The following is an 18,544-nucleotide window of genomic DNA, read 5'->3' on the forward strand; positions in this document are numbered from 1 at the left end:
CTCAGACTATTTAGGAGAGCAGAATCCAAAATTAAACTAATGGGAGAGAAGGGCTTCCTAAAACCTAGTCCATAAGACCTGATATAATGCTCACGTGGTGTACTGAGACCATAACTTTTCCAACAGAGCTACAGAGGAAACAACCCAACACTGTACTGTCCACAGTATCTAAGGCCCCTTTATGTACTGACTCAAAGCCAAATTGTATTTTTCTATGCAGAGCATGAAATTGAAAGGGTTTACTCGGGTTTTATGCCAGGTACTTTTGCTCTATAGCTGACCATCAGGCTAAGCTGACAAAGTTTTTCAGACATCCTCAATATAGAGATGGATTTAGAATCTAATTTTCAGTACTGGACTTGCACTTTACTCCCTCACTGATGGGCCAAGTCCACATGCACTTGAGTACTTCCAGAGCAGTATCAAAGCTGCTCAGCAGCTTGCGGACAGGCAGACAGGCTTCCAGACAGGTTAGTTACTCAACCTACTTCTAAATATTCTTTTCCTTCTTCCCTGTTTCTCCTTTTCCAGAGCAGAGTTGACTTTCTCCCTCTTGGAGTGAGGGGCAGAAGGCAGCCATGCATGCACACATCTACCAGCTAACGGTGCATGATTCCCGCTGGCAGCCCTGTCAGCACCCCGGCACTTTTATGTACAAGATGTCACTGTGGGAAAGGTTCTTACACCTGTACTGAGCCCTTTCAAAATTCAAAAACCAAGAAATATTCATTATAAATCAAAAGCTTCTTCTTTCCAGTTCTCATTCCTGGGTGGGTTTTTTTCTTTGTTTGGTTGGTTTTTTTTAGAGGCGGCCAAGACAACAGTTGGCGCTGGTTTTCCACAAGATCACATGCAGATTTCCTGGAGATTTCTGAAAAAAATTCAAGTCCTGCAGCAAAGTACATGACCTCTCCCTGGGCTTAGAAAACACACAGCTTAACACAATGCTCTCTCTGGCTACACTGGAGCAGCAGTCGACAAACTCCTCCTTAGTATTACTGTGGGAAATTCCTTGATCTGGAAAGAAGATTACTCCTCGGAGATTCAGCCAGAGTAGATCACTTTCCTTCTCACCAGCACACTTCTAAATAGCAAAGTATGAGTAATTTCTCAACTCTCTTCCTTTTCAAGTATACTTACTAATGCCCCAGCTGGGCAAAATGCTGTGAGGACTGAACAGAAGCCTCTGTATTTTCAAGCTTGGCAACAACTACTTGATACTTCCTCTACACCCCCAGGGAGAAGCCCCAAATTAGTGGTTACCTTTCTGAGCCTTCAGCAGGAGCAGCCTCATGTGAAGCAAGTGGAAATGCTCTTAGAAATACATTCCAGAGTCCCACAAAACACCAAAATGCACAAGCACTTGTTCTTGCCACTGTGTCAGTGATGAGACACAAACATGGTAGGTAGTGCATAGAGCAGTGCCAAAAGGAGAGACAAATGGACAAGACAGTGTCTGCTGCCAAGGGGGTTATGTAAGGAAGAGTCCCTCCTAAACTGCTGCCTTTGAAAGCAGGTACTGCCTAATCCTTACTCAAACTCTCACTCCCTTCCTCTCCCCCAGGATGCAGGCTCACTTTACCTGCCAGAAAATTTACTTATTCCACTGACTTCAGTACAGGCTTTGTCCAGGAGAGTCCATCTGGATTAGCAATTCCTTCAGTACTGCATGCTGTGTCAAGCCCTGTACAGTAAAGCATGGGGTAATTAAAAGGAGCAGAGAATTGAAAAGGCAACAAAACCTGAACTTAGAAAGGAGCAAGGCATGATTCATTTGTAAGAAGCTCTGCTGTGATAAGAAACTCAAAATAAGCAGGTAGCTTGCAACACGATAATGTGCTGTTGAATACGCTGGTTACTGTGCGTGGCGTGCTGATAGCTACAAAAGCTTTGCACTCCTCACAGAGAATGTGCACGTATTGGAACAGATTCATGTCCTCGCTATCACTTCTTCATTTGCAATTCAAAAGCTACACAGGTCTGGCTCCCCACACTTTTTATCAGCAGTCACAAATGAACACAACTACTGAAACCAGTCCATGTCCAGGCAGGGACTTCAATTCTTGAATAAAAATGTGGAAGCAGTCCATTTTTCTGCAGCTTCTTGCTGCTGGGGCCGTCAGGACTTCCCAGCATGATGACCACAGTCTCCACTCCCATCCGCAGGGAGAGCAGCTGCCCACAGCTTCCTCAAGCTCTCACCAGACCATTTCTCCTCCCACTCCTCAATGCTCTTTCCCTCCTGCCTGGTACCATATTCAAATGTGCTGCTCTAAATCCCAGGACCAAGCACAATTTTATTTCCCTCAAACTGTCCTCTATCCCGTCCTACCCTCTGCCCAGCTAACAACGTGCACCTTCCTTAAAGCCACCCAGACCTCCTCCTGTCTTGCAAAAAGCAATCCAGATGCACATCTTTAGAGCTGGTCCACAAGAAATGTCTGTGTAAGGGCTAACTAAAAATCACAACATAATGCTCATAAAGCAGACAGCTGAATTTTAGGTAATAGTCTACCTATGCTATCTCTAGTACTTTCAATCCCAGAATTTTAAAATTACTTTTAAAAAAGTTTAAACCCCCATATTATTCGCTACCCTTGCAAGTTTTGCATCCTTAGGGTTTAAGGTATCCTTTATAACCTAAGGATCTAACGCCATCTCCCAAGCCCGCCCCCCCCCCCCCAAAATACAGCCTGTTCTAATCTAGGTAGATTATTATCTCAACTTCCATTTTTATCATACGTCTCCACATAATGAACATTAAGAAGCAGAAGGCAATTAAAAAGACATGAACTCCTGTGATAAAAAAAGCCAGCAGCACTGTGAGAGGCACACTTGCCCCTTAGTTCTCATTGCGTTTTTACATCAGGCTCGTGCTCATTCCTCAAACCTAGCCTGCTCTAGCATTGTGAAGAGATCTGGAGATGCAAACCAAGATATTCCTGGAGTTGTTAAGTGGGTCAGTATTTTCCATCTGGGTGCAGGACAGGGAGATGGGGTGAGCCTTTGTAGCCTTGAAAAGAAGATTACACCATAGAGAGCAGCTGCCACAAGAAGTTCATTTCCAGCTCCCTGAGAATCCCGCATTTTTAAAAAGACTCCTTCAAAAGAAATAAAAATTCCCCTCCAGCGCTACCAGAACAAAGCATGGATGTGCCCACAGACAGAAGCCTTGGATCCAATGTGTCTGCTGGGGAAGAGAGACTCTCCAGCAAGCAGCCGTGCCCACAGGAGAGAGCAGCTTCAAGGAGAAAGCACTGAGGCCCTCCACTACATATCCATATGCCCTCTGCAATAAGCCCTGTGCTCCTCATGTCAGGTGAACGCGTGGTCCAAACCGTCCACGGCTCCTGCACTGCAGCACTTGCTCAGAGAGCAGCAATTAGTGGCATTCAAAATTATCCTTTTAAGTCAATAACTGGTATTCAGTGAGGTTCGAGTATCCTCTATCTAGAGTGTAAATCAGAGCTCATCATCTTCTGTGTATAATTGCCTATGAAACTCCAAGCTGTAGTTTCTACTTTTGTGTGAAATAGACTATAACCTTGGAAAGGTTTTACTCAAAGAAACTAATATTTTGTACACTTATGAAAACATCATCTCATAATATGAGAAAGTTTTGGGAGAGGACATGGAACAGTCCATCTGGAGAAAATAATAAAACTGACAAGAGACAGTAATTTTAGGATCAAAGACAGAACTTCATTATATTAGGAAAAATGACTAATTAACTTGTGAGAAAAATCTTGTGATTCATGTGCCCTCATGGAGTTTGAGAGTTCAGTCTTCCCTATCACTGTCATCAAATCATTGTCCCCTCAAAAATTATGGCTCATTCCCTGCTCTGTAGATCAGGAAAGCATGATGGATTAATTGCAGGGTGACAATAATTTTAAGGAGGAATTTTGTATTTTTACATGCCCCAATAGGCCATTTTTTAAAAATACTTAAGGAAAATCTTTTCAAGCTAGTAACATTCATTTTGGGGACCCAGAGGTAGATCTGACAAAAGCCATCTTTTATTTATTCTTAATGAGACAAGCTTGCAGGTCCTCACACCGTTAACAGTCAGAAACTCCTAATCTTACCTTACTGTTAATACAATTACTCATTGTGCCATAGCCCAGCGGTGAGGTAAAACTAATTCTCCTTTCTCACTACTTAAGGTAAAGCTTCCTGAGGCAGGGTCTCAGTGGGTTCTGTGTTTTTATGGTGCAGTGAGGGCATGCTTGATGAACTAGGATACAAATGCTACAGCACTTCAAACAAATAAGGTATGTGAAAACCTGTGTTGTTTATTATGTATCAAAAGAGAGACCTGTCTTGTCTGGAGGTTTTTGTGGTTTTGTGTGTGTTTTGTTTTGTTTGGTGGGGTTTTTTAAGCTAGATGCCCCACAGAGAGGGTAAACAACAGAGTTCTTAAACAGATGAGAAAAACCACCTCTCCTACATCACTGTTTCAAGCAAGTTTTCCTGCAATTCTTTATTACCACATGCCACTATTTAACAACACAAAGCACCTTAAAAAGACAACTGGAAGAATAATTTAGCTTAAACTACTCAGATTTAAACAGACACTACCTGACATGGCTGACGAGTTAGATGTGCCTGCAGTTACCAAGATGGCAGGGAGAGGAAGGCAAAGTCAGGGTGAGAAGTTGTGGGCAATTAATCAAGACAACCTTTCCCTTTATCACAGAACATCACCTCTGTCAGCAGTCTGTGTATCATCCTGCTTTGACATATTTCCAATTAACTCTAGATAGGCATTTCTCTGTATTCCCCATTTTATAAACAGGGCTGCAGAGCACCTAGAGCACAGCCACTTTGGACACCTCTTGCCTTCTGATCTTCTTCACTGTTCCAAGCTGAAACCTGCACTGTGTTACCTTCACGTAATCCACAGAAGAAAAGGATTAACATACAAGAAATGGTCTTTTGTAACAATGAGTGGATAGTGTGCTGTCCCCTTCCTTGTGCAAAGTGAAGGAAATGTAATGGACACTTAAGCTTTCTTGGCAGGAGCAAGGAAGAACCCAGAAAGTGGTACCCACGTTTTGGATACGGTTCAGAGCATGGACGAATCTACGTTCTTCTCTATAAAAGCATGAAGGAAAGGAAGGTCAATGATCTTACTACAGCTACTAAAGCTATGGCATAACAGCCCTGTTCGCACAAAGATGCTTGAAGCCAAGTTCCACCGCAGAGCCTGCTGCATGGGCTGTGGCACAGGGAGCTGCCCACATGGTCTGGCACCAGGGGAGGAAGCGGCAGCACATTGCACCAGGTTCCAATTACAGAGCCAGTACGAAAGTCCGGGAGATCTTTGGGTTCCATCCTACCCTTAAAAAGGATGACATGGTTTGGTGACCACCAGCTCGTCCATCTTATCCCCTTATGTTTATCCTCACCAATCTTCATCCTCTGACCTTCCAAATGTTTCAGCATTGTTACAGTCAAATAAATTTCTGATTTAATTACTGAAGCTTACATATGAGTGAATATATGGAACTCCAGAAAGTATCAGACACGTTACAAGCAAAACTACTAGTTCTTCCTACAGTGTATCTATGCTTAACAAAAACAACATCAGTATGAAAAGGGGGGCTGAGGGGAAAACACTATGGACAACTTGAAAACAGATTTTGGAGAGGGTGAAAAACACACCTAAACGCATTAACACACAAAAGGCAGTTCTGGTCTAATTGAGAAGCGAGTGACAGAGGCGAGGGCTGTTGTAAGGAAAGCATCACTTCCCACCTACCACCTCCCCATGAGAGAAGAGAATCAGAAGAGGTATCTGCTGCCTGGTATCCTCTTGTTGCCAGTTGCCAGACCTGCAGGCTACCTTGACAAAGAATGAGGAAGAAAGACAAAGCAATTTGTTTTCACAAAGAAGCCACAGGAGGGGGGGGGAACACAGGCAACAAACCACAAACAAAAATGTAAGACAGCTAATGAGATTCCCAAACAAAAAAAGTAAAATATGCTGATGTGGTTTCTAATTCTAGTCCTGCAACAGATGTTACAGGCATTGTGAATTCTAAGTGCTTCTACTTAATATAGTTCTTTTCCCTTATCAAGGTGACTAAAATGTACACAAAGCCAAAATGGGTCTAGAGGAGAAAGACCCTAAGAAGCAACTGTTAACAAATGGCAGACCACTTGGTGAGGAGACAGCAATGCCTGCTAAATTGGCAGGCAAGCAGAAAGCTTCATTTGCAGCTGTAATTGTTCCTTCCAACACAGTCCCAGCAGATGTATGGCTTCATTTTCTTGTGAAAGTCCTTAAATGTACATCTAAAAAGTCAAAGCTTATGGTCTGAAACAACTGTAAGCATTTCTTAACTTTAATCATTGCTTAAAAACAAAAGCGAAATAAAGAATTTCAAGCAAAAGCTTCATGCATAGGTCTCATACGCACCTAGAAAGAATGACTAATTTATGGACATCATTTATTCTTACAACGGAAAAGTGACAGAGTACAAAATTAAGCCAAATAGTCCAGAAAAATGAAACACTTATAAGGAAAGGAGAATCCCTTCTGAAGTTATCAGGGAATCACATGAACAACACCTGCAAACCTCAGCTGCCAAGCGAGCAGCCACCTCTGCTGGAGAACACGGCTGTGCCACAACCAACCCACACCACAACTACTCATTTTGGCCAGCATCAGGACCCTCCTACATTCTTGCCCACCGAGTCATGTCCCTGCCTCAGCGTGGTGTTGTGGCAGAGCTGATCCTGGGTTTGCTCCCGCACTGGAGAAGGCAGCCATGCCCATGTCCTTCGCAGCCACGCCAAGGCACACACAGCAACGGCACAGCACACAGCACCCACCAAAAGAGCCCAACAGGCAGACAGAAGTTACTAAAATATTTCAAAGAAGAAAGAAAAAGCCTGACTATTTGCTCAAATGGAACTTCCAGAACACTGCACGCTTCCCTTTTCCAAGTGTGACCCCAAAGAAGTAGAGACAAGGCTGTGCCCATCAGGGCCAGGTCTTTAGCCTACACTAGCCTTCAACGAGCTTTCCAAGTGAGGAGAGAAATCATTTGCCTTGCAACAGTACTCAAAAATAAATGCATGAAAAACGATGCAAAACAGCTGTGATAAAGGGTCCCATGATAACATTAGCTAGGTTACTATCAGATTTCTCCTCAAAAAGGAGCATTGTCTCCACTCCCACCCCCAAATAATTGCTTCAGAAGGTCAGATTGCCCTCAAAACAGATGACCACACACTGTCAAATATTTGCAATTACTCCCCACTTGGTCTTGACTAAAACCTAAGAAACAGACTCACAGCAGATCTCCCAGTCCAGAAGGTCACACATCTCTCCCAGTGGTGCTGTTCTCCAAAACCCAAATTCTCCAGCCTCCATTAACTACCCCAGAACCCAGTACTAAGCAGAATTGCTTTAATATTTCCAGTAACACAAAAGGTTTGATCATGCATTAACTTGGTAAAATTTAATAGCCTACAACAATTTGTGACTAATCAGCATCAGTTTATAAATTCTCATTTAGAATCAAAATATTTGAGACTGAGGAAACAGAAGAACACATGATCAGTAGAAACGTACTGATGGGGGCTGTTGGAGTATGCAAAACATCTGAGCACTCACTAATTTGGCTGCAAGCTCTTGTTCAGAAAACAATGTCTGGCAATAATATGATCCCAAAGAAAGGTTCTCCACGGGAAGTTATTTACTCTCTCACAAAGACAGTATGATTTATACATGTTGTCACTGCCCACGCCAGAAAATTGATGACTGATTACCACATATTCATTTCAGTATCAGGTATCCAGCCTGAATTAACTAGATTAGACCACATGGAATTTCATCGCTATTTAGAGCACAACTGACTATACCATTTGGTTTAGGTCAACAGAAAGACAGTTTTAAACTGAAGCCAGTAAGAACTAGAATGTATTAAAGCAGCATGAATGAAATGTTTATTGTTTATCACTATTACTCATTTATTGCACAAACATCTGGAATCCATAACCATGGCCTGACAGAATGATATTATTGGTGGGGAGAGCAAAATAAATCTATAAATAACAGTTTGTTAGACATCTGCAAAGCACTGCTATCGCTCATCCATTCCCAGATCCTAGAGGACACGTATTCAACTTCTCCCTTGTGTTGTTGGCTGGATATTGATTTACAAGTTTTGGTATCCCAGTTCTGCAGCCCCCTGTGCAAGGGGCAGAAGATCCCCACTGCAGATACTGCATGTCCTCCATCCCTGGGGACAAAGCTAAGAAACAGAACCACACACCAAAGCCCCTGAATAAACTACTTTGATCTGATTAATATTAATAGAGACTGATAATTTTATTCATTTTAGGCTTATAGGTAATGCTTGCAAGTGTGCAGAACCTCACTAGTGAAGTCATCCTCACTTGCAACCTGGAACTGCTTTAACAGATACATAGCAGTGGTCTATTAAATACTGTTCAATTAATGAATATTTAATTGACTACCCCTTTAAATTTGAAGTTTATGAAAGAATAACTACAGTAAAGCTCAAACTGCTTTACTGTTAAGCCTACAATATATTTTTGTTTGAGTATATGTATGAAGGTGTCTTAGTTCTCCCCTGCAGCAAAAGGTCCAAGCTGATGTGCCCAGATCAGTCACAAACACTTCCAGCTGCAGAAAGCCCTGAACTGTATTTTATTTGTATATCCATTTATTTACATCCCTACTCTCAGCACCACTGAAACACTGCATCACAAAGTGTTATAAACTGCAATGCATGGGGCTCTCCTAAACTCTGCCCACTTTTACAAAATCCACAGAAAGATGAAGTCATTGCTAGATATACATTTAGTTATGCAAGAATCTCCAGCTCTCTTTCTGCTCTTTGACAAAGAGGCTGTTCAGTGTTACGTGGACCCACACACAAATCCTCAACTGGGAAAAAGGAACCTGTACTACCTGAAGATCAATCAATGCGGAAAACCTCTGGCATTAGTGTTAAAGCAGACTTGCTCTGCTTTGCCTCCTCCTGTAGACAGCTACAAGAAGATGTTTTTAAAGAGTAGAAGTAACCCCATTTGAGTGCCTGAGCCAGAGAAACAAAAGTACAAGCCCCAGACAAGAGCTCAGCACCACCTCCTCTGATATAGGGTGTGAGGATCAGCTTTTCCATTTGGGAAGAGCAGGCTGACACCTGGGGCTGCTCCTCATTGGGGCTGCAACAGGATGTAAAGGAGAGCGCTTCCCAATTAACCTGCGGCAGCACATCCCCAGAGTCAGTGCTGGACAGTGTAAAATGTCCAGGTGTGACAGAGACAGGAGCACCCTGGGCTCAAGCACCAGGAAACTGAATAATCATCAGTGTGACCAAGGCTCCAGCAAGAGACAAATACCCTCTGGAGGGTCACACAGAATCCCAGAATGTCAGGGATTGGAAGGGACTTCGAAAGCTCACCCAGTGCAATCCCCCCATGGAGCAGGAACACCCAGCTGAGGTTCCACAGGAAGGTGTCCAGGCGGGTTTGAATGTCTGCAAAGAAGGAGACTCCACAACCTCCCTGGGCAGCCTGGGCCAGGCTCTGCCACCCTCACTGGGAAGAAGTTTCTTCTCATCTTTAAGTGGAACCTCCTGTATTCCAGTTTATACCCATTTCCCCCGTCCTATCACTGGTTGTCACCGAGAAGAGCCTGGCTCCATCCTCCTGACACTCACCCTTTACATATTTATAAACATTAATAAGGTCACCCCTCAGTCTCCTCCAAGTTAAAGAGTCCCAGCTCCCCCAGCCTTTCCTCGTAAGGGAGATGCTCCACTCCCTTCACGATCTCGCCTCTGTAACCAGTTTCCTCACTTTTTTAATCCTCTATCAGCATTTTTTCTCCTCCTTTCCCCTTCCCACAGCAGTTCCTACAACAGAAGTGTCTCTCCTTCCCTCTGCTTGCCAGCTGCACTCCTCTCCTAGAAGCTTCCAGCACTGAGAGGAACAACCATATTAAAGATAGTGCAGAAAGACCACGTGCAAAAAAAGCGCTCTGCCTGCACAGGCTTCATATAAGCAAGAATTTCTTTCAGTCTTTACAGAAAGGAAGGTCAAAGAGGAGAAAGGCTGTGCTTTCCAAAGCAGAAAAGAGCCACAGCACAAGGCTCCATCCGGTAGAATGGGCCGTGTCCACCCCCAGCTGCTGCTCCCTCAGAAAGGCCACGGGCCACCAGCCCGTGTACGCGAACCCCAGAGCGACGTGAGGGCTGTAGAGCTCCGGCCCCAGCCTCGCACCTCAACCTCGCGTAGTCCCGGCCCCAGCCTCGCCCAGCAGCCCGGTGGGGCCGGGCCCTCCCTGGTGCCGCCCCGTGGGGAGCACATGGGCGCCCCGCACCCGCCCTCCCCGTGGCCGCGGGCAGCCCCCGCCAGGCGTGGGGGGGAACAAGACCGCGTTTACCGGGTGCAGAGGCGGCGGCCGGCGCGGGGCAGCGCTGCGGAGGAGGAAGGAGAGAGGAGGGATGAAGGAGCCAAGGCCGTTCCGCCGCCATTTCGCGACTGACGGCCGCGGCGCTTCGGGAAGGTTCGGCCCGCGTGCGCGGGGAGGGGCCTTGCCGTCCCGGAGCGAATAAAACGAGACCAATACACGGCCCCTCACGTTCAGAGCGACGTTCCCCTCTCAGCGGCCCTCGCCCGGACCCGCCGCCAGCACCAACAAGCACAGCTGGGAGCCCTCAGTGTGAGCTGCCGCAGTGGTGCTGTGTTCCAAACAGCAGCACCTTTATAAAATGATAACGTTTTCTTATCCACAAGCGCATTCCCACTGTATCAAAACCAAGCACAAAACTTATTTCACGTTTGGTCAAAGTATTTCTGACTATCAAGCAAAAAAGTCCTGGTGATTACCCCGTGATATTTGGTGTAACAACCATCATTTATTGCCTGCAAACTTATTCATTGCAATGACTGTGAAAAATAAAATGAAGATGACTATAGACTATTAAAGGCATTAATAATTAATTTTTAAAATATAATAGGGCTTAGGAGGTTTAAGTAATGTTGGCTTAAGTGTAACAATAGAAATATCCAGACTGCAGTTTGTGGTTATTTCTGTGTTAGGAAGCTTGTTTTTCATCAGAAAACGAATAGTGTCCACCAGCTGCACTGCCAGCGTTACCTCCCTGCGGTACAGGGAGGCAGGAGGAACCGCACTGGGGCAGCACCCAAAGGCCACCGCAAGGACAACACACACAACACATGCTCAGTTTTAGGGTTTATTTCATCTGCTAACATTCATTCTTGATCTAGACAAAAACAATTAGATGATTATTCTTTTTAAATCCAATTTTTCTTGTGGAAGAAAAGAAGAAACCTTTTAACACCTTTTTTTTTTTTTTTTGTAAGATGCTATAAATAAATATATAAAGCTTTAAGTGTTACTTGGCTCAAGTTAAACAGTTGTCTTTTATTTTTTTGTTGTTTTTAAGTTCCTGAAGTGGGAAAAAAGAAGTGCAAACCATACACATTCAGCCCAATGGAATGACTCCAGCCACAATCACTTTCAGAGAAGCTGAATCTGCTTGATCTACAATATGAAGGATGGAAGGTGGGTGGGGAGAAAGTTGTATTTTTTTACCCTCAGCCACACAACTCCTAGACGATAAGAACTGAGTTCCTCGGTAGGTAAAATACACAAGAAATAGGGAAGGAGAAAATAAAGTTGTGCCTGCATTGCCCTTTCCCTTCCCTGTGCAGATTGTGCACCAGAGGGGAAAAAAAGGGACAATATATGCAAAGCCTCAGACAAAAACAAATGCCAGTGAAAAATAAAATCAGATAGTAGGATGGTGAGAAATCCTGTGGCTGTGGCGTGTTTGCCTGGCAGACTACACACAAACACAGAGGAACTTCACATGGAGAGAGAGGGCAGGGATTTTTGTCTTTTCCTTATGGAAAAAAAAAAAAAAAGATGAAAAGGGGCAATAAGTTAAATCATATTCCAATATGTACAAAACAAATCATGCTCAGTAAACCATTTGAATATAAAATTATTCATTATAGTACAGCTCTCTCAATCCAGTCTGCAGAATCAACACCTGGGGGGAAAGAGGGACGTGGAATTGTGGGGCTTTGAGGGATGAGACAAACTCATTTGCAAATCCTTATTTTTTGTGGTTTTTTTCACGCTTGCATGGCTAGAAATTAGAGCAAAGCACCTGCAGCTGGGACAATACAGGCGTTAATACCCACGTGCTCATCGGGACTGCGCTCCCCTTGGCAGAACAGCTGCGGATGGGGCAGAACAAACACCCACGGACAGCCCGGACTGTGTGCGCAGACTCGAGCTCTGCTGCCCGCTGCTTTACCTGAGCTGCCGCCGACTGAGCGCTGCTTTAAGGGCCTGGCTCTGCTGCTCAGGCAGCAAATCCTGCATGCGCTTCTGCCACCAGAACGCAATCTGTTCATCTTAGTGAAAACAAGAACAAAAATGTAATGCAGCCAGCCCTGTGATTCGACTCCAGGAGATAGTGTGAGCTGCATACCCAGCTACAGCTACAACATTTAGCATGGTCTGTGTGGCAAATTTCTGCAGTGCTACACATTTTTGAGACCCTTGAAATATTCTATGGGACAGGAGGGAGTCTCAGTAACTAAACGTCAGTAAGAAGCTAGAGAAGCTTTCAACCCCAGGAAATAAACCTTGGTCAGGTCCTGCTCTGCATTGTCAGTCATTACCTTCTATAGCTGCTCAGTGATCTCTGTGAAGTGATTTGATGGGCTCAGAGGGAAAACTTCCTAATTGACAGGTGTCTGCAGTGCCTCTGTGGCGGTCCTTCCGTCTCGCTCATACTCTCAGCAATTGCGCTGCCCCTTCTGCTCCTACAGACCTGGGGGAGAGGATTCAAAAGCTTGTTGGGACCTTCACTGTGCTGCTTCTATCGCCATCCCACTTTTGTAAGCAAGTAAAGGACTACAGGCTGCAAAAACATCAACCCAAGGGGCTCCTCACTTAATCCAAATTGTTGGGCACAAAGGGAGAAATTCAGGCAAGTCAGAAATTCATCCTGATCCTCTGCTGAGAGGTTTTTTTGTTGATGACTTTGAACCCCATGACAGCCTGGGTCTGCAGCCTTACCAGTCGATCCCCGATTTGGTGACCTGGGTAGGGTACAAGCTGGAATCTGACTGTCCGTAAGACTTTGGAAGAGGCCAATGCCTTTGACAGAGCTAGCTGGGATGAGACGACTGAGCAATAAAATGTTTTCTTCAGCAACACTACCTATTAAGCAGCGAGATTAACACTGTTGAGGAGACTAAAAGCAAAAAACACCCTCCTCCTCCTCCTTAGCACTGCAGCATCTTGGCCTTTCCACCCTTCAAAGCAGGATGGAGCCTGCTGGGAAATCCTGTCTGCAAGGGGCAGCACAGTGCAGGATGGCAGAGGCTGAGCCATCATCTTTGCCCTGGTACTGACAACCGCCTCTCCAAAATGCTCCCTCACACTAATACCGCTCACTGTATAAACCCTTCAAAACACCTTATGCGCCCTCAGCTTTTGTAAAGGCTTTTCACAGGGTATCCCCGGAACCACGGCAGAAACACCGTGGGATGGGTAAGCGCCCAACTAGGTCAAATCTGAATTCCAGGGGAGTCACCTCACCATCTCCAGTAAGAGACGGGTGACGAGCTTGCGCCTGCCCTGGCTGTACCCAGCACTCACCTATCCTGACCCGGACTGTGATGCACTGATGGGCCCCACGAAGAAACACTTCACATAGTGAAGAGGAGGAGTCTCAGTGCATCTGGAAGTCACAGGAAAAACATTTTGGAAGAAAAGGGCAGATCCTGAACAAGACTGTACTATCTGGCCGCTACTTCTGCTGGAGTGCCTTAAAGCTGTTGTTCTCCATTTTAAAAACTACACATTTTTCATGTTATTGTAGCATCACATAATCAGTCCTAAAAATAAAAAGAAATTGTACCACTTCAAACTGTAGTACATAGAAATCACAAAAAACTACATTCACATTATGTTAAGAAAGTTCCCTTAAACCCACTAAAGGAAGAAGACAGTACCAGGTACGTCCTGCAACCCATGCTCTGGCACACGGCACTTAGATTAATTTAAAACACGACCTACAGCTGTAAAGAGACCAGCAGAGCAGCCAGGGTGAGCGATGGCTTTTGGGTCATTCTCTTTGTTTCTGGTACTTAGAATCTGATTCAAAGTGCCCTGTACTTCTCATACCTTGGAGTAAGTTTTTACAGTGTGTAAATTTGTTATTCTCAACATACAGGTGGAGAAACTAAGGCATTTGAATCTAGAAATTTCCGCTGTGGTGCTAAACTGAGGTTGGCCCTCCTTTTGTGGGTTGAAGTGAAACTGTTAACAAGACAATTTTCAAGATTGTTTCATCTCTTTCTCTTGTTACTGTAATATATTACAAAGAAAACGTTGTAACAAGGTTTTGTACTGACATGCTTCTAGGGTCAGAGGCCGCTTCTGATTTAGGGAATGCTGCAGACAGATCCATTAAAATCCAGCTGGTTACTCAGGGCCCATAACACAGAACAACGTGGGCAAACTGTGGCAGATAACGTAACAGGTCCTAATCACACTCAGTCCTGTTCAATGTCACCTTTTGGTCAGCAAAAGCAGGATTTGGCGTTGGATGTGGAACGGCGCTCAGAGGTGCGTGTGGGCACACACAGACCTGCTGCGCCGTCACCTCCGACAGGGATTAATTAGCTGCAGTAACCGCTTGTGCGTTACGGATCTATGATGCAGGATGCACAGCGAAAAGCCTCTGGGGAAAGCTGGAGACTGTGCAGATAAACCAGTTGCTTTTTATATCTTGTGTATCGCTTTTGTGGGTAAACAGCCTGTAAAACCACATTTTTTTTAATATAAATGTTTTCTTTAGCTACAGCAACGCATAAAAGCGCTGGGAAACAGCAGACATAGCTCCTCCCAGTTTTGGAATTCAGGGATGAGCAAATAGATTTGCAATACCTTCTGCCCCCAAGCCAACAACCAAAAATGGCTTCCTTTTGCTTCCCACTTTTCAGCTAGGAGGAAATGCTGGTGGCCAAGCTAGACATCTCTGGGAACAGGGGCCGTTTTGTGGCAGAACCTTAAGACAGTGACACCACTATGGAATATTGACACCAGCTCAATGCAGGAGGAACAATGTCCCACCGTGCTTGGAGATGTGTGCTTGGGCACCTGGCAGCACCAGGGTGCACAGCCCATCAAAATCCACCTGAAATCGACAGGAAAGACATCTTCGACTTTGGTGGACTTTGGATGGAGGCGGTAACAGGGTTGTATTTGAAGCCAAAGTGCCACTTGTACTTTTTTTAGTCATTGTTTTTAGTCATCTTCACTCTTCTGGAGAAGAACACCTCCAAAAGCAAGGTGTGTGCAGAAGAAACAAGGCAGCTCCTCTGCTAAAGGCAGCCGCCTCCTTTGCAAAACTCAGTCTGAATCTGAAGCTGTTGGAAGGTGTGTACAGAGGCAGAGAGAGCGAATTAAAATACAAACCAAGCAGCACTTCAGTGGATTCGTGTGATGGGAAAAGGACACTGTAAAAACGACACGCTAAAACTGAATGCATCAGCTCTCTGCCTCGCCTCCAGTGACTTCAATGCCATATTTGATCTGCAGTTAACATGGCCTTTGAAAATCAAATCATATTCCATTTAGTTCATAGTTTACCCCAAACAATAGCTGGTTCAGGTCTTACAGGCTGAGCAATGACGGCGTGAGACATGAAACAGGCAAAAACTGCTTCATTTCCATGCTTCCAGCGAAACAAAGAAGTGCTTGCAACAGCAAGAAAATAAGCCATACTTTAATTTGGTGAGTGGGAAGAGGAATTAGAGAAGTTATTGTTGTTCTGTGACTCAAAAGTCAATAAGCAGAACCTGGTTAGACTGTCACCACACTGGAGGATTAAACTTACATGAGTCCCTAAAAAACAACATTGAAAGAGAAAGGGTTCTGCTTTGAAAGTGGTCTGAGACTAAGAAAACATTATCCATGATTCCCCTTTCCAGTTTTATGAACACAGCTTGTTCATTTAAAGAAAGAGCTGCAGAACAGGCACCCTGCCAAAAGACAATGTGCACTGTCTCATAATTAATTCAGACCCATAGTCAGAAATTTTCACAGCTCTGGAAGAGAGCCCCATCCTGTTCCCACTTAAATCAGTTCTAGTGACTTCACTGGAAGCAGGCTGATGCCCATTATCTCTTGATAAAAGCAAATAAAAGTAACTGAAAAACTACAGATAGAGGTACGTCTGTACTCTTGTTCTAGTTCAATATTTCACATAGCAACAAACAAAACAAAATCACCCCCTCGTCATGTTCCCGTCAACAACTGATTATTTGTAGGGTCTTCTTGGAACTTGTGCAGATTTATGAGGGAGTATTGCTATTTAGCTACTTCTTCCTTTTTTCAGTATGAGGACAGGGTTTGCATGTGCTGTTAACACACAGTACTGATGAAGGCATGAGTGGCAGCTGTGTAGGGTGACAGGATGGCAAATGAGTGCATGTTTGAGCCTACGCAGAATTTGATCAGCTTTTAACTTGTTTTGGGACCTGTCTGTGAAACAAATCTGTGCGTGAATTCCCAATTATTTTTGTGATGAAGTTGCGTATGTGTATGTGATACCAGTGCAATGTATCAAAACCACTGTGCTAAGTACATATCCTAGGCCATAGTCAATTTGCTTTAATGTTTCTCATCCTCTGACGTTTTTCTTCTTTTTTTAATTTTCATGGTGCTCTGCTTCCTGGCAGTGGCTGCCAGCTGAATCCGAGTGACCACCCCTGTGTTCAGACCCCAGCCTGACAGGGTAGCACATCCTCAACTTCATCACCATTATCATTTACTGACAAGCAATGCGATTCCCATCCCACCTCCAGAAACACCCACAGAAGCAAACCTCCATTTCCTTGTATTTTAATTATGTATGTTTATGTCATTATGCTCAGGGGATAAACAGATTTTTTAAAAAACCCTACTTCTGCCATTTGTGTTTGAATTGTGAGGATAAGAAACATCCTTTTGTATTTGGCCTCAAGAGTGGGTAACTGCATTTGTGCATTTTTCACCTCTGCATTATAACGTTGACCCTTTTTTTATTTTTATGCATTTATTTTCTTTTTTTTTTTTTTAAGAATCTCATCGGTGTTGTAAGAAACAGTAAAAAGACCCTACGCTTAAGGAAGCAATCTATCTTCTGTTTTACAGACTTGCTTTTAAATAAAATACTTTTGTTGTTTTTTCGTCATTTTACTTCCATGATCTTTTATATGGAAACCCTAGAATATCATTAATATAAAAGTCTGCCTAGGCTACCATTTCTCTATAATATGGCTCATGTAGTCCTCAGTGGGCAAGCGTCCTTGCTCTTCGGTCTCTTCCTTGGGAAGCGCTTCATTGGACCGGTGAAGAAGCCTCTCTTCCCGATTCTTTATCCTCTGCTCCATCCTCTCGAGCTGCCGCTTGTACTGGTAGCGCTGCTGGAAGAGGTCCTTTGCATAGTCATAGAGCTGCATGTCCAAGTCATTGAGCTCCTCGATCCTGCGGATGGTGTCGTTATCCACCTCCACCCCTCCGGCCCTCGTGCTGTTGTACTGCATGAAGGGCCGGATGAATTTCAGGTTGAAAGTTCTCTCGAACAGGTACTGAGTCTTCCTCTGGAACTCTGTCAGGCCAAAGAAGGCCATGTCTTTGAGGTTCTTTTTTGCGCTCTCCAGCAGGATCTGCGCTCGCTTGTTCTCCGGGATGAAAGACATGTTGTAGCAGCCCACTAAGCTCAAGTCAGCCAACATCCTCACTTGACGGTTGTTAGCCAAATTATAGGGGCAATCCATGAACTCCTGCAGCGTGCAGCCTGACCAGTCCGTGCCCTCATAGCACGACGGCAGCTCTTCAGGAGTTGGTGTCCTGCCATCACACATGTGCAAGGAGGTCTTCCAAGTAGCTCCTCGTTGGACGTGACGCCATTCGCTGAGGTAACGAGATACGGGGTCTCTCAGCAATGTGATGTAGTAAAATTTTCTACAAGAAGAAGAGAAAATAAAATAAATATTCTGCTAGTAAAAAGAAAGATGCCTGGCAAACTGAGGTCTAGTGCAGCTACTAAAAAGACAAGAGCAAATCAACATCACAGCATCCCTTCCGCTGTGCTCTTGCATTATACCTCACGCAAAGTAGTTCGTGCAACATCAGATGCATGTTTGTTTTTCTCATTGCCCATCATTGCCCAGTGGTAACGCTTTCACCGGGACATCCATTTCTAGCAACACACCGCAACATCAGAACAAATCATCAGGATTCAACCGATCAGCCAGCCTCAGAGCGCAACTGTGACTTCAGGGGCTGCTTGGCCTTTCACACAGCCACGTGCCCTCTGAATCAGCCAAGACCTGCTCGGCAGGACAGCCCAGCAACGCGCTGGGCCTTTCCTTTTCACTTTGTGCAGGTGCTGACCAGGACACACACGCTGCTTGATCGATCTGGCTGCAGAGCTGAAACCTGGGGGCCTGCACTGAGTAG

The 18,544-nt window shown here is 44.6% G+C and overlaps 1 protein-coding gene and 1 long non-coding RNA gene across 3 annotated transcripts in view; both read right to left on the bottom strand.

Moving 5' to 3' along the window:
- LOC136105027 (uncharacterized) overlaps nt 1-10,812 on the bottom strand; it is a 61,870-nt gene extending 51,058 nt beyond the window's left edge. The window contains exon 1 of one of the 2 annotated variants that reach the window (XR_010651836.2): nt 10,430-10,812. This is a non-coding gene — a long non-coding RNA (uncharacterized lncRNA). Of the gene's footprint in view, nt 1-1,582; nt 1,657-10,429 lie in introns of those variants that run through there. The other variant, XR_011740456.1, reaches the window with a different exon arrangement.
- A 1,112-nt stretch (nt 10,813-11,924) lies between these two features.
- HS6ST1 (heparan sulfate 6-O-sulfotransferase 1) overlaps nt 11,925-18,544 on the bottom strand; it is a 176,725-nt gene continuing 170,105 nt past the window's right edge. Inside the window, exon 2 of the mRNA XM_065844334.2 lies at nt 11,925-18,046. Coding sequence (XP_065700406.1) covers nt 17,338-18,046 — 709 coding nt within the window. The 3' untranslated portion in view covers nt 11,925-17,337. The remainder of the gene's footprint in view (nt 18,047-18,544) is intronic.

The sequence above is a fragment of the Patagioenas fasciata genome, chromosome 9 (genome assembly GCF_037038585.1).
Source record: "Patagioenas fasciata isolate bPatFas1 chromosome 9, bPatFas1.hap1, whole genome shotgun sequence".
NCBI classification, from domain to species: Eukaryota; Metazoa; Chordata; class Aves; order Columbiformes; family Columbidae; genus Patagioenas; species Patagioenas fasciata.